This window comes from Amblyomma americanum, chromosome 1, assembly GCF_052857255.1.
Source record: "Amblyomma americanum isolate KBUSLIRL-KWMA chromosome 1, ASM5285725v1, whole genome shotgun sequence".
NCBI lineage: Eukaryota > Metazoa > Arthropoda > Arachnida > Ixodida > Ixodidae > Amblyomma > Amblyomma americanum.
The window spans coordinates 186,806,630-186,819,057 of record NC_135497.1 but is presented as its reverse complement, the minus strand read 5'-3'; the positions used below and the strand labels follow the sequence as shown (position 1 = coordinate 186,819,057).

Below are 12,428 nucleotides of genomic sequence, written 5' to 3'. Positions count from 1 at the left end.
GTAAGCCATTACCAGTCAGCTGCATGACTGGCGCGTCGGTAAATTCCTGTGCCTAGAACGTAGGAGCATACCTGTATATACCATAAGTCATCACATAAAATACTGAGCAAGCAGGGTTGAAGACACTGGTGCAAGAACCTGCACGTCTATAGGGGTACGCCGAAAGACAATGCAGAAGTGACAGCTATAGAGACACGATGATGCAAGAAGCGAGACGGCAAAAGAATATACAATAGTATGCATCGGCGAAGAGAACGGGGAGGGCACACCTAAAAAAAACCACAAACCTCCCAGCGGCGCCGCGATTTTCAGGGTTCAATGACATGGAAGGAAACAGGCCTCCCACACCGACTCATTTTTCGTCAGTCGTATTTTCGCGACACATGCGCTAATCCTGAGGAAATGCTTTTAAACTAAATAGGTTCGACCCCGCTTACGTGTGCCTGCATTTTTTATGCACTAATTGATAAACTTTCGGACAAAAACAGCTGTTTGGGAGGAGCCATTCAAAAAAAAAAAAACTTAGGAACTCTAGTTCGTTATTTAAAACAGCTGAAATTTCTTCAGGGTTGCCCGGACTAGGCATATCTTGCATTAGTTATCTAGGGTATAATGCATATATGTATAGATTTGAGGAAGACGTTTGAATGGGAGGGCTATGCATACAAATTGGCAGCTGCTACCTGAGCTGATTTTAGCGCTTTGGCGCTAACTGCGGTTTTTACCTAACAGAGCACTGCAGATGAACGTACTCGACGTTATAGCATTCAGAATGAATAAAAAGTCGCAACTTAAGTTCATAGATAACTAGCCCTCATGGGAACACCCTTCCTAGGGGTATATATACAACCTTTGTCCGTAAAGTTCCGGGGCTGAGTCTATTAAAAAAAATGCGTTTAACATTGAAATAATTTGTGCAGCACCCCTTCGAATTAGTCTCCCATGCAGTCTACACACAGCTTCCAACGCTTCTTGAGGTCTTGGAAACAGTTGAAAAACGCTTCTTTTGGCAGGGCTGTCAGCTCCTTTCTCGTGTCGTCTTGAATGCCCTCCACGCTCCCCATTCATACAGCGATGTTTAGGCCTCTCTTCACACGAGGAAACAGGAAAAAATCGCATGGGGAGAGTTCAGGCGAGTATGGCGGATGGGGAGGTACAGCAGTGCTGTGCTTGGCGAGAAATTTTGTCAAGCTGACAGCCCTGTGCGGCCTTGCGTTATCGTGGAGAAGGCTCCATTGTCCAGATGCCCATAAGTCAGGGCGTCGGCGTCGCAGTGCATCACGCATGCGCTGGAGCACGCGGATATAAAACTCCTTATTCACCGAACTCGTGGTGTATGACACTTCTGGCATTGAAAAAAAAGCTATCAGCATCGTCTTTGTTTCGGTCTTCTGTCGCCGCACATTTCTCGACGCCGGAGAGCTTGTGGACCGCCATTCGGCGTGCTGCCTATTTGTTTGAGGATAGTATTGAAAACACGATGTTTCGTCTTCAGCAGTGATGCTGTCGACGACTGCAGCATACTTCTCTGCCTCGGAGAGCAAATCAGCGCTCACTGATGCCCGCGTGTCCTTCTGGTCCTGCGTGAGGGAGTGCGGCACACGTCTGGCATTCAGCTTTCGTTTCCCCAAGTTCTCACGCAAAATTTGGTGGCATGTTTTCTTACTAATGTCGAGAGCACCTGATATACATGAAAATAATACATACATGCCCCACCATTAAACCGTTGCCCCGCGCAACCAATAGACAAACCATCAGATTATATGATCAGGGAAACTATGTTGTTATTATTAACGAACTTCGCGCCTCCCTAGCCCTTGTTGAACCCAACTTTCACCAAAGAACGATTCATGAAAAGTGGTTATTATTCAAAAAGAAAATTGAAGAATTGGTAGACAAATTTATTCCAAAAGTAGTCATAGAAACAGTTCGCGAAATCCATGGTTCAACAGTTGTCTAAAACGTCTGGAAAACAGAAACGCCTCTTCCGCTCAGCGAAATTGCATCCCAGTGAGAACGCTTGGAATAGATACTATGTGGCCGAAAAAGCGTACCTAAAAAAAAAAACTCGTGTGATCAAGCGTGCTTTTAAAAAGTCCGATTTGACTAAAATGCTGACAACTGACCCCCATAAATTCTGGCAAGTCATCAACCCACAGCACACGCTTCCAATGTGAAGCATAATCTTTGTTTTAAATTGTTTCCACCGCTAGTAACAAAAAAAAATTCGAGCCTTCCTACGGGAGATATGCGAATATAATGATTGTTAATGTGAAATCTTGCAACATATGAAAAAAATTGCATTCATCAACTGGTTCTCGTTCACAAATGCTTTAGTCCAGAATTGTTGGGTATGGTTGCTGCTTATCCCACATGAAAGACGAGGCTTCTAGAGCACAACGGACGCGTCGCTAAATAAAGAGCGCATGATCGAGGCTCTGCAGAGTGTTCATCATTAAGGTTCCCTTATCGAGCATTTTTACTGTTGAGTGCCTTCTGTTAGATGCGGAACATTTTTGCCCCGAATTTTTGGCGATACACCATTTTCATATCTTCCTGCACTTCTGCAGTTGCAATAGGCAGGGTTCTATGGCGAAAGTGCCGGCCAAACATGCACAGGGCCTGTCCGCGAGCAGGTTTGAGAGGTAGACTCCGCATATTTGCTGGAACCAACCGCAGCTATCCGCTTCTTTGCGACAAATACAGAGACAGTGTAGGCGTCTAGGACAGAGTAGAGGCTCAAGTGGATAGCTTGTGGTGGATTGGGTACGACGCTTAAATCTGAATCTGACGACGCTTAAATCTGAATAAAAGAGACTTAATATAATGTAGTAAACTGCACTCAGTGTAAGCTCGTATATTTCGGAGAAAGTGTGTCAGCAAATGTTTACTACTCGTAACAAGTTACCAACACGAATTTTTAAAATGTACTGGCGATAGACAGCTTGTATATCTTTGTTCGCCGAGAGGTCGAAGCAGCGTGTTACCTTGGCGTCGTAAAACGAGGTACCACGTCTGCGGCGCGGGGCAGCTGAGGAAAGTTTTCTAAGCCAGGCTTACCGCAAATTTTGCAGGAATCTCACGTGCACGAAGTGGGGGCAACGCAATATATCTTGCTCACTTTTGTGCTCCTCTAGGCAATAAGGCATGTCCTGCACGAAGGTAGCCTCAAAAAGCGTCAGTTTTAAACAGGAGAGAGGACCACGCGAACACCGGTACGTGTGTCCCAATCTGCGAAAAATAATGTGCAGAAGTAGGCCTCCTTAATCATGCGCTACTTTCCTGCTGAGAGCAGCGAAAACTCCCCCCCCCCCCCCCCCTTCCAGGATTCACCACTTTAATCTTGCCTAACTCCCTGCAGCTCAAGTGCGGCCGGATTCTTGTACGCGCTGTCGCCCGCATTGCAGTGGTCATGTATGAAAATGTCACGGGGTACAGTTCGGCGCGCGCCCCCTGGCGATTCCGCCGGAATTAACAGCCGACTGCCACATTGACTAAGCATCGGGTTCAATTTAGTTTGGACGCCCAAGCAAATTTGCTGTCGGGATGTGCTGTGATCGACCCCTGTTCTCACGCTCAAAGCGCGGTGGACATTTGCAGTGTTCCCTTTCATTTCGGTCCGTTTCCTTGTTTTCAACTTGCACTTCTCGGCATTACCTTCCATGGCACAAAGCTTTTCTCACAAAGCGCTGTAATGGGCCTGGGCCTCGTGCCGAAGCATATGCGTGATGTTCCCTGCCGCCCAGCTTCAGGAAGACTGCCAGAGATAGCTTCCCTCGGAGTTTCGAGGCCCACCGTATGCTTAGCTGTTAGCGCTGCTTAGGAACGCACTCTCGTTTTAAAGAACAAAAAAACAACATATCAGCGAGTTTTTCTCTCCGAGTTCATTTCAGTCGTTTTGGAGCTTTGCTGCTTCGGAACCCTCTTCTCGCTGCTAAGGGATGGCGCTTGCTCCGTTCTTTCGAGCAGTCTCTTTTTTCAACAGCCGTCAGATGGCGCGAGTTTCCCACGCTACACTGTGCTGCCGCGGTGGGCACAGCGGATCCGCGGAGTACATAGGCGCCAGCATTTGAATGTCGACATGGGATGCGAACATGTCCCTTCGCTTTAAAGTAGCGCTTTCCGTTTGTATGAGAATATTTTTCTTAGTAGACAACATGCTTCAGTGTTTCAAAATTGCACGCTGCACACAGCAGGTCGAAATGCACTTGAAAATGCACTTTTGTGATGTATTTACAAATACTCTCGCCTACGTGTACATACTATTATACATAAATTTTAGCATTTCTCTCAGGACGGTGATAAAAATGTTAACATTAAATTTTGAAGATCTGCCAGACTATTTCGTATCTACTTTCCAATTGGCATTGTATTAATTGTATTTTGTACCTTTTGCATCTCTATGTTCATCATCGTTAGGTGTGAACTCGAAATTTGCAATCCTCTCCGCGGCGTTGTTAATTTATTTTTAGGTTTTACTGATGTTTATATTCTGTGCACCTTAAGGGTAAAATACAATGAAATGAAATGAACGGTGCATGCATAGCCAAAAGGAAATTAAACCGCAGCGAACCGAGTGAACCGACCCTTCCCAGGAAGTAAGGGTGGAAACTGACGCGCAACGACGTCCACTAAATTAAAAGCGGGCAGAATTCGTATGCCTGTGAGAGGGCGGACTATCCTGTGGTTTTGATGGATAGCCCACGAGTATACCTAAATCTGCACCTTAGGCCGGACGTATTGCGCCGAAGACGCGTTGCATTCCGTACGAAGATCATTCTGGAAGTTATCCGCATTTTCTTTCGCCTCCTGAAATGCTCGCTTCAATGGCACTGTTGCCTCTAGCTTTTCCAGGAGACAGCTTACTGAACTTTCATGTAATGACGGGGCAGGACCTGGGCTCATGACCGATTTCTTGTGCTGCTGTGACGCAACGCAAGGCCTTCCAAATTTGGTCTGTGATGGCCTGGAATAAAATTTCACCGCCAGCATTGCGCACTGGCTTTCCTTCAGTGTGCGGTTAATTCGCTTGTTAGTACAGCACGAATTCTCCTCATGTTCTCGTATGCTACGTGGATCACGTGCATCGACTCGAAGCAAAAGAAAGAGGATGAATTCCAAACATATCCAATCAAATGTGAACAAAGGAAATCAAATCATTCTGACACCATTCGTACCTGTAAGATATCCACAGAATATTTAGTTCGCCTTTCATGGGCGAAGTGGTACAAAAACATGCATTATCCGGAGCAAAAGGGATGCATACAACGCGATCTTTGGTTAGATTGAATTTCCGCGCCACTTCTCGGAGCGCCTGCAGTCGAGACAGACGAAAGGGTTACCGTTTTCATGTATACAGCGGCATGTCAGTTTGATCATTTCCATCCGTGTCACTCCTTCTTTGCGAAAACGCCGAAAGGTGTCGCAAGAGTAGCCAGACAGGCAACCGAGCGTGGTCTAGACCACTTTTGCTCGCGACAGTTCAGCTCTGTGAGGGTTCGGTGAATGAGCATTCAGCCAACGGCGGTGCATCAATATTTTTTTCCCCTTTCGGGAAACATGCGAGTGTGGAGGAGGGAATTGCTCTCACCTGGTCCCGGCAGACGACGATCACGTGGTCCTGGTGCTGCGAGGCGGTGTCGAGTAGAAGGTCGTCCTTAGTTGGCCCGGGCCTCCGGTAGGCCGGGAAGAAGTGTTTGTAGGTCTGCATGCATTGCAACTGCCCAGCGCCCCGGCCCACATCGGGAGTGAGGGTGCCGCTGCGTGGTAATATGCATATCTAGGGGTCATTGGTACGGCCAGCGGTAACCTTTAGTTGCTGTTAATGCATGTAAAGCGATGGTTAATCGACAGTGTCGCTGAAGTTTATGGTTTTATGGAGTTTAATGTCCAAAAGCAACTCGTGCTATGAGAGACGCCGTAGTGAAAGGCTCCGGAAATTTCGATCACCTGGGGTTCTTTAACGAGCACTGACATCGCACAGCACACGGACCTCTAGACTTCCGCCTCCATCGAACTGCGACCGCCGCGGCCGGGATCGAACCCTCGTGTTTCGGGTCAGCAACCGAGCACCATAAACGTGCACTGAGCCACCGCGGTGGCTGTCGCTGAAGTGTAAATGCTGCTTATGAAGATTTTGTTCGTCGCACTGACTATATACCTTTTAACGAGCGTGCGTTTTAGTCTAAGTTCAACCCAAGTGCAGGATTCTTAGACATCTATTTTAGTTGTGAGGCAAATGCGGAATATTGTAAGCTACTGTTATGAGAACATTGAAGGTAATGGTCCATTCTTCTGATATGCAGCAAAATCATTCTTGTATAGTTTGCCCAACGCTGGCATCAAGTAGTTAAGACTGCCATTGAAAAGCAATGTGAAACGTTTTTGACGATAACAAAAGCGTCAATGTAAAAAACAATTCAAGCCTGCCGAAGGGAGATCTGCAGATATATTGATTGTTATAATGGAATCTTACTATATATAAAAATGCGGTCATAAGCAATTTACCTTTGAAATTTTCGATTTTTCGGAATTTCTGGGCATTCTGCCGTTTTGAGACATGTGTTAGCCATCTTTTGAGATACTCCTAATAATCTACATAGCCTTGCTATGCTCCTGCCAGGCTACTCCTGATGACAATGACGGATTATGAGCCATGCCCTTTTGTCATCTTTGTGCGCCCTGTAGGATCACTTGAATATTCTACATCCATTCTTTTCTCTTCTTACCATCGACAGAGCGTAAAGAAGGCGCCATAATAAATTTATCGAAACTAGCGCTCATCGACATGACATGATCGCGTACTAAAGAAGCGCTCAACTGGGGATTGCTTGACACTCGCCGAATGAAACTCTGTCTGAAGCTTTCGCATGCAATTTATTATTCATTTGTTCGTGTTGATGGCGAAAAGTATTTGCCACAGCCTTTTTATAAATCTAGCAGTGTTGACCACGACTTTAAGGTCCGTGAAATTGCGACGAAAACTGAATTGTTTAGGTAGTCTTCCTTTCCTAAAACCACAGGAGAATTTAATAGGCACCCGAGTGATGTTGTCGATGTTGTAATATGTGCATGCCTAAGCGCTTTACCTTTCATTTCTCTTTTCTGGTCGTTATACTTCTTGCTCTGGCTACCAGCAGAGGTGTAATATTTTATGCATTTTATGTATTTCTTTTGTAACTGCCCCTCCCTCACCCCCAGTAATGCTGTGGTGCTGTGGGTTCTTTGATAAATAAATAAATCAAACACAAATAAAATAGTGCTATAAAAGGAAAACGCCGCGCCACGAAACATAATGGTCGAAAACAAGAAAATAAATCCAGGGTAATTTACTTCCAGGCTGTTTCACCTACCTGTCAATCTTTCTCTTGAACAACACGGCGAATTCAATGAATCTGGCTGCGAACCTGCACGAGAGAGTGTACACGTGGAAAATACGCCGTGAAAACGCATGGACACAGCAGTGCGACGCATCATGTAAACTGAATCGCTCCTTCAGCGCTGGCGCTACTCGTCATATGCGCATGAATTTCTGGAATCCGTGTATTTTTTTTCTTTTGAAGGTTCATTCGGGCAGAAGGAAGTATTCAAGGTAAAATTAATGGCCGCTGAAATAAAAAAAATTATGTTCTCATCTCGCCTTTCCACCACGGATGCATTCGCACCGTTTCATGTCAACTGCTTGTTTTTTAGTGCGCTAGCACTAGATGCCTCGGCTAGCGAAAAAGCCGTCCTGTCTGCGGGTGAAGTCTCTACCTGCCAACCGTGCCACCTGCCATGGTTGGCAGGTGTCAAAGTGGAGAGAGAGAGTAAGCCTTTATTGATTTCGAGGGATTACGCGGGTTGTTCTCCCAGGTCCGAGAAACCATAGTCGAAGACGGCCCTCCCGGAGAGGAAAATTCCCGTCTACGATTTCATAGGAGAAATAAATTCAAGCAGGAGAGGGAAGAGGATGAGAGAGTGACAGGGCGACGGGTTGCGGGTGGCAAAGTGGAGAGCGGGAAATCCCTCTTTCCTTTTCGTACGTTAGTACTAGGTGGGTCACTAGCAAAAAAGCCGTCATGCGTCCTGGTGAAGCCTGGTGGTGTCCTGAAGAAAGAGGAATACCGGTTTCGCGGCAGCTGCAGCCGCGTGTAAAGGATGGAACCCGTGCGCCCCAGCTGCAGCCAAATAAGAACGGAGGGTAGCGCGCCTGCTGCAGCCTAGTGGAAAGGAGGAAACCGCTTTCGAGGCAGCTGCAGCGAAGTGGAAGGGCAGAAGCCGTGTCAGGCTATCTGCAGCTTACATTGCCTGCAAAACCGCCATAAGTAACCCATACGAAAGGTTCATGCATATATTGTGCTAGCGCACCTACATCGCATTAAGTTTAACGCAGTAAATCGGGGGTTAACTTTTTTCCAAATTTCACAAATTGACATATACCTCCACCACCCCCTCCTGTATTTTTTCTGCCAAGTACTAATTTGCTTCGGTGTTTTAATCTCATTATTTTTCGTTTATAATAGTATAACTCTGCATAATGGTAGCGTTGAACCAGTGTAGCTATCAAGAGTAAGAATAGTAGTCACCTTCTGTATTTAAGAAATGGCTCTCACTCACCTCGGTGGCGCGGTCAGGACAAATTTCTAGTCCGTTGGCATCAGCCGAGTGCACTCGCCATGTGATGTCAACACGACAAGCAAGGGATCATCGGGCGTTGTTCTCGAAGTTAGGCTGAGTAACCGTTAACAGGAATTCGGGACAGCGCCCAACTAGCGCCGCTAATTCTAGCGACCTATCACGTTCTGTTATGCCACCACGAAGTCATTGTCTTTCTTTTTTACGTCACGGATGATGTCAACGCGCTATTTTTTAATGTTTAAAGTCATGAGCTACATGGTGGTCATGAGCCACGGGTGGCTTCTCACACTGCCTTTCAGTGCAGTCGACCATTATGCAGATATTGTTTTCTTTGCTTTTCTCCTTTCCGGATAGTTTGTGCAGTTAAAATAATATTTGAGCCGCTTAAACTTTGTAGCCTGTTCAGCTGCATATTCGCCTGTTCACTCGATAAGAAGAAGAAAACACCGAGCAGTCCCCATGATGGGTACGTGCCATTTAGTTCGCTCATCAAGGACATCAACAAGAACACGAAGTGAAGCAAGGCTGCCGAAATGCAGCAGAGTTGCAGCCGAATACCCACCTGGCCTGGTCCGCGGATGTGGCGAAGCACTGCTTGGGGAAGAGGTAGAAGGGCGACGAGTTGACGGGAAGCGGCTGACTGTTGTTCAGGTACATGTCATCCAGCCACAGGTCGGTCACCTGCGCCACCAAGCACCGCCCAGAGGTGCACCAGGGTTAGCTCGCAGGTGCACACACCGTGCTAGTGCCAAGGGAGAGGCGGCGGTGATGCAAAGGTGTTTACTTGTTTGACTGAAGGTATGCTCTCTCAAAAACATACCCAAGAAGTTTACTGAACAACGCTTTACTGGAAGCCTCCTATGTGCAGGCAGTTGTGCCAGCAGCTGTGCATGCAGTGCCTTGTGAGCACTTCTAGGCGTTGTACGCACAATACAAAGGCGCTGATAATGGTAGCGCATCGCTGATCAGTGTGGGGATGGCGAGGGAGAATACGCCAGCGGACTCAAGGGATGCACGTCCTTATGAACAAGAAGATGTTAAAGTGACTTGGGAGGAGGAATTCACTAGTTTCGCCCGGGCCCTCTTACGACAGATGAATCTTATTGAGAGTCACTCATGAAAATGCCCACCGAAGGTGCAGGCGGTGTAGCGGAGTAGCTGAACGCGGGAGACTAAAAGCCTATATACCCCAATGTGGATTAAGTCTTGACAATTTGAGCTGGGTGCTTCCCGCGACGTGATGCTTAGTGGTGCGCTTTCGCACAGAACGCTGAAAGGCGACGCTGTCTTATTAACTCCCGATGGTGTCATGCAAATGTAAAGAGAATTCCAGGTTTGTAAATGCGTTGCCGCATTTACTGAAAGAAGTCAGTTTCATAAGGAATGCATATATACATAAGGGACTTCTAATAAGCATTGAACTCGTGCATCAACTGCTTCGGGAATGTGCGTCAAGGTCGACTTAGGAAACTGCTTAGTTGCACCGCGCCACCGACACAGTGGCGGACAATACAACGTCGTACGCTTATTCGCTGCTCGTGGATCTGCCAAGGGAGTGGACATCAAAAAACGGGGAACACGCAAGCTCGTCTAGCTAATTTACAGGGTGAAACAAGGACACTAGAAATTTTCTGTCGAGGAATATGAAACGAAAAAAATCATTTTTTTATTCTGAACACCAAAAGGTTGTAATCATAGATGTTTCTTGCCGTCTTTATTAATCATTGCAGCCGTGTAAGACAAAAAAGTTTTGATGACCCATATAAGAAAAGAAAAAAAATATTCCGCGTATCAAACAATTTGAGATGTGCAGGCGCGGTTGTAATTGCTGATCTAACAAACAGTTCGATCTCTTGCCGGACTGTTAGCGCAGAATCCGGCAAAATAGTCCGGCAAAAATCGTGCACCAACTAGCCTGCTAGAGCGTCCTTGCACGTTCAATCTCAGCGCATATGCTACAGTGTGCTGGCTTTGTAACCCAGTTTTTCGTCTTAAATTTAAGACAATACTGTCAGTCTCTGCGTTGCCTGAAGCGGTCGCACTGGCAGTCGTTGCAGCTCACTGAAGATATGTGCGGCACAGCCGCGTGACAAAACTTCATTACATATATACACCAGTGGCAGTGATAACGCCAATGTGGGGACGTCAGTACTGTTCCGCTGCTGCACGCGCTACTGTTTGCGTTTCATCAACCGTCCCCTTGGATGTGGTGCGCACGTCATGGTGACATTATACTATACCTCTTCGCATCCTGTTGACGAGGAGGCTTTGCACTTTGCTTTCAGATCAAACATAAAAATCACACGTACCGCTTACCACAGAAGAAACTGCGAATAAAACAAAACAAAAAGCTAAATTTTGATGTGAACTGGGAGGTTGTCCTCGGTACAGAGTGTCACGCCAGTTGTCCAACCGTAGCCTTCGGTCGATAAAAACGTTCCCCTGGATTCCAATTTGTTCCTCTGTTGACGGTATGTGTCGACAGATTAAATTGAATTGAGTCCACATTATCTGATGCATCATTGCATTCTTATTCGTGAAAAGGGAACGTGGAGAGAAAACGGCGTATACGAAAAAAAGAAAATAAAAGCAAAAGTGTTTTAATCTCGTGCAGTTTTGTCGTTATCCTCACACAAGCATTAATAAAAATTGGAACTCTCCTTCCATCGCCCTTCTAATGGTGTGGAAGGAATCTCTCTCTGTTCAGTTATAGCAGCGGAACCCACATCAATTTAGTACCGAAATAGCCGTTCTTAAAGAAAGTTATTTCTTGGAGTAAAATGGAACAGCCTTTTCTGCGTGTATGTCTTCATTGCTGGCCGACGCCGGTCCATGGTCCAATCAGGGTAGCCCTCGAGACGATCGCCAGGGCATCGAACAATCATAGAGAGAGAGAAAGAGGGGGGGGGGGGGGCGTTTATTTCCAACTCATATCCGAACCTACCTCCTATCCGCCATGTAGCGACTGAGGGGGAAGACACGTGTATGACACGCAGGCGCTTTTCTTCACGTTCAGTTTTCTAAAAGAATGAGAGACCGACACAGGACACTTTGTACGTCCACCGCTAGTCCATGACTGGTCCCACATCCAAGGGACCAATCATGGACTAGCGGTGGACGTATGAAGTGTCTTGTGTCGGTCTCTCGTCGTCATCATCTGGTTGCGCTGTGACTTGATTAACAAGGTGCCAATTCGTCCCACGGATCATGCTTTCACATGGCACAGAGACCGACGCACGTACGATGTTACGCCCTAGGGCTTCCTCTCCGCCAACTGTCGCTGGTTGCACCCAAACGAACACTTGTGCATCGAAAGTGCTATATCGATCCTCCGAATCAGTCACCAGTCAACCTATTCAGACGTCCAAGCAAGGGAGTACGGTGTAGCGAAAAAGTTCCCACCAAGGGCCTCCTCTCTCAAAAAAAAAAATAAATGCGCAGACGATCATCCGATGTGATGCGACAAATCTGCGTTAGCAGTATGGGTTGTGTATTTGTCTTGTACAATGACTGCCTTCCCGCGGCGTGTTTCAGTTGTATTTTGACGTCACTTTTTCGTTCCGGTGCTGTGTCGGCTTCTGGGTAGAACACGCCAGAAACGCAGAGACTGGCTTACGACAATGCTGTCGTTGCGGCTAAGTGTAGCTCTTTCTACGCGCTCTTTCATTCGCTGGTGTGTTACTATCGCGAGCACGTGACGGCGTACTGGCATGGCGCAGACTCTGTAGGATGCCGCGCTTGACGACCATATAGCTCGCGCTGACTGCGTTTATCGCGCATTCACTACAAGACGCGTCTCTCTTAAGCCC

At 46.8% G+C, this 12,428-nt stretch overlaps 1 protein-coding gene across 5 annotated transcripts in view; it reads right to left on the bottom strand.

Moving 5' to 3' along the window:
* Positions 1 to 12,428, bottom strand: part of VAChT (Vesicular acetylcholine transporter) — a 213,823-nt gene that overhangs the window by 41,115 nt on the left and 160,280 nt on the right. For all 5 annotated transcript variants that reach the window (XM_077648035.1, XM_077648034.1, XM_077648037.1 and 2 more), the window contains 3 exons: positions 9,182 to 9,300; positions 7,353 to 7,406; positions 5,591 to 5,759 (listed from right to left, as the gene is read on the bottom strand). In XM_077648035.1, the coding sequence (XP_077504161.1) occupies positions 5,591 to 5,759; positions 7,353 to 7,406; positions 9,182 to 9,300 (342 nt within the window). The remainder of the gene's footprint in view (positions 1 to 5,590; positions 5,760 to 7,352; positions 7,407 to 9,181; positions 9,301 to 12,428) is intronic.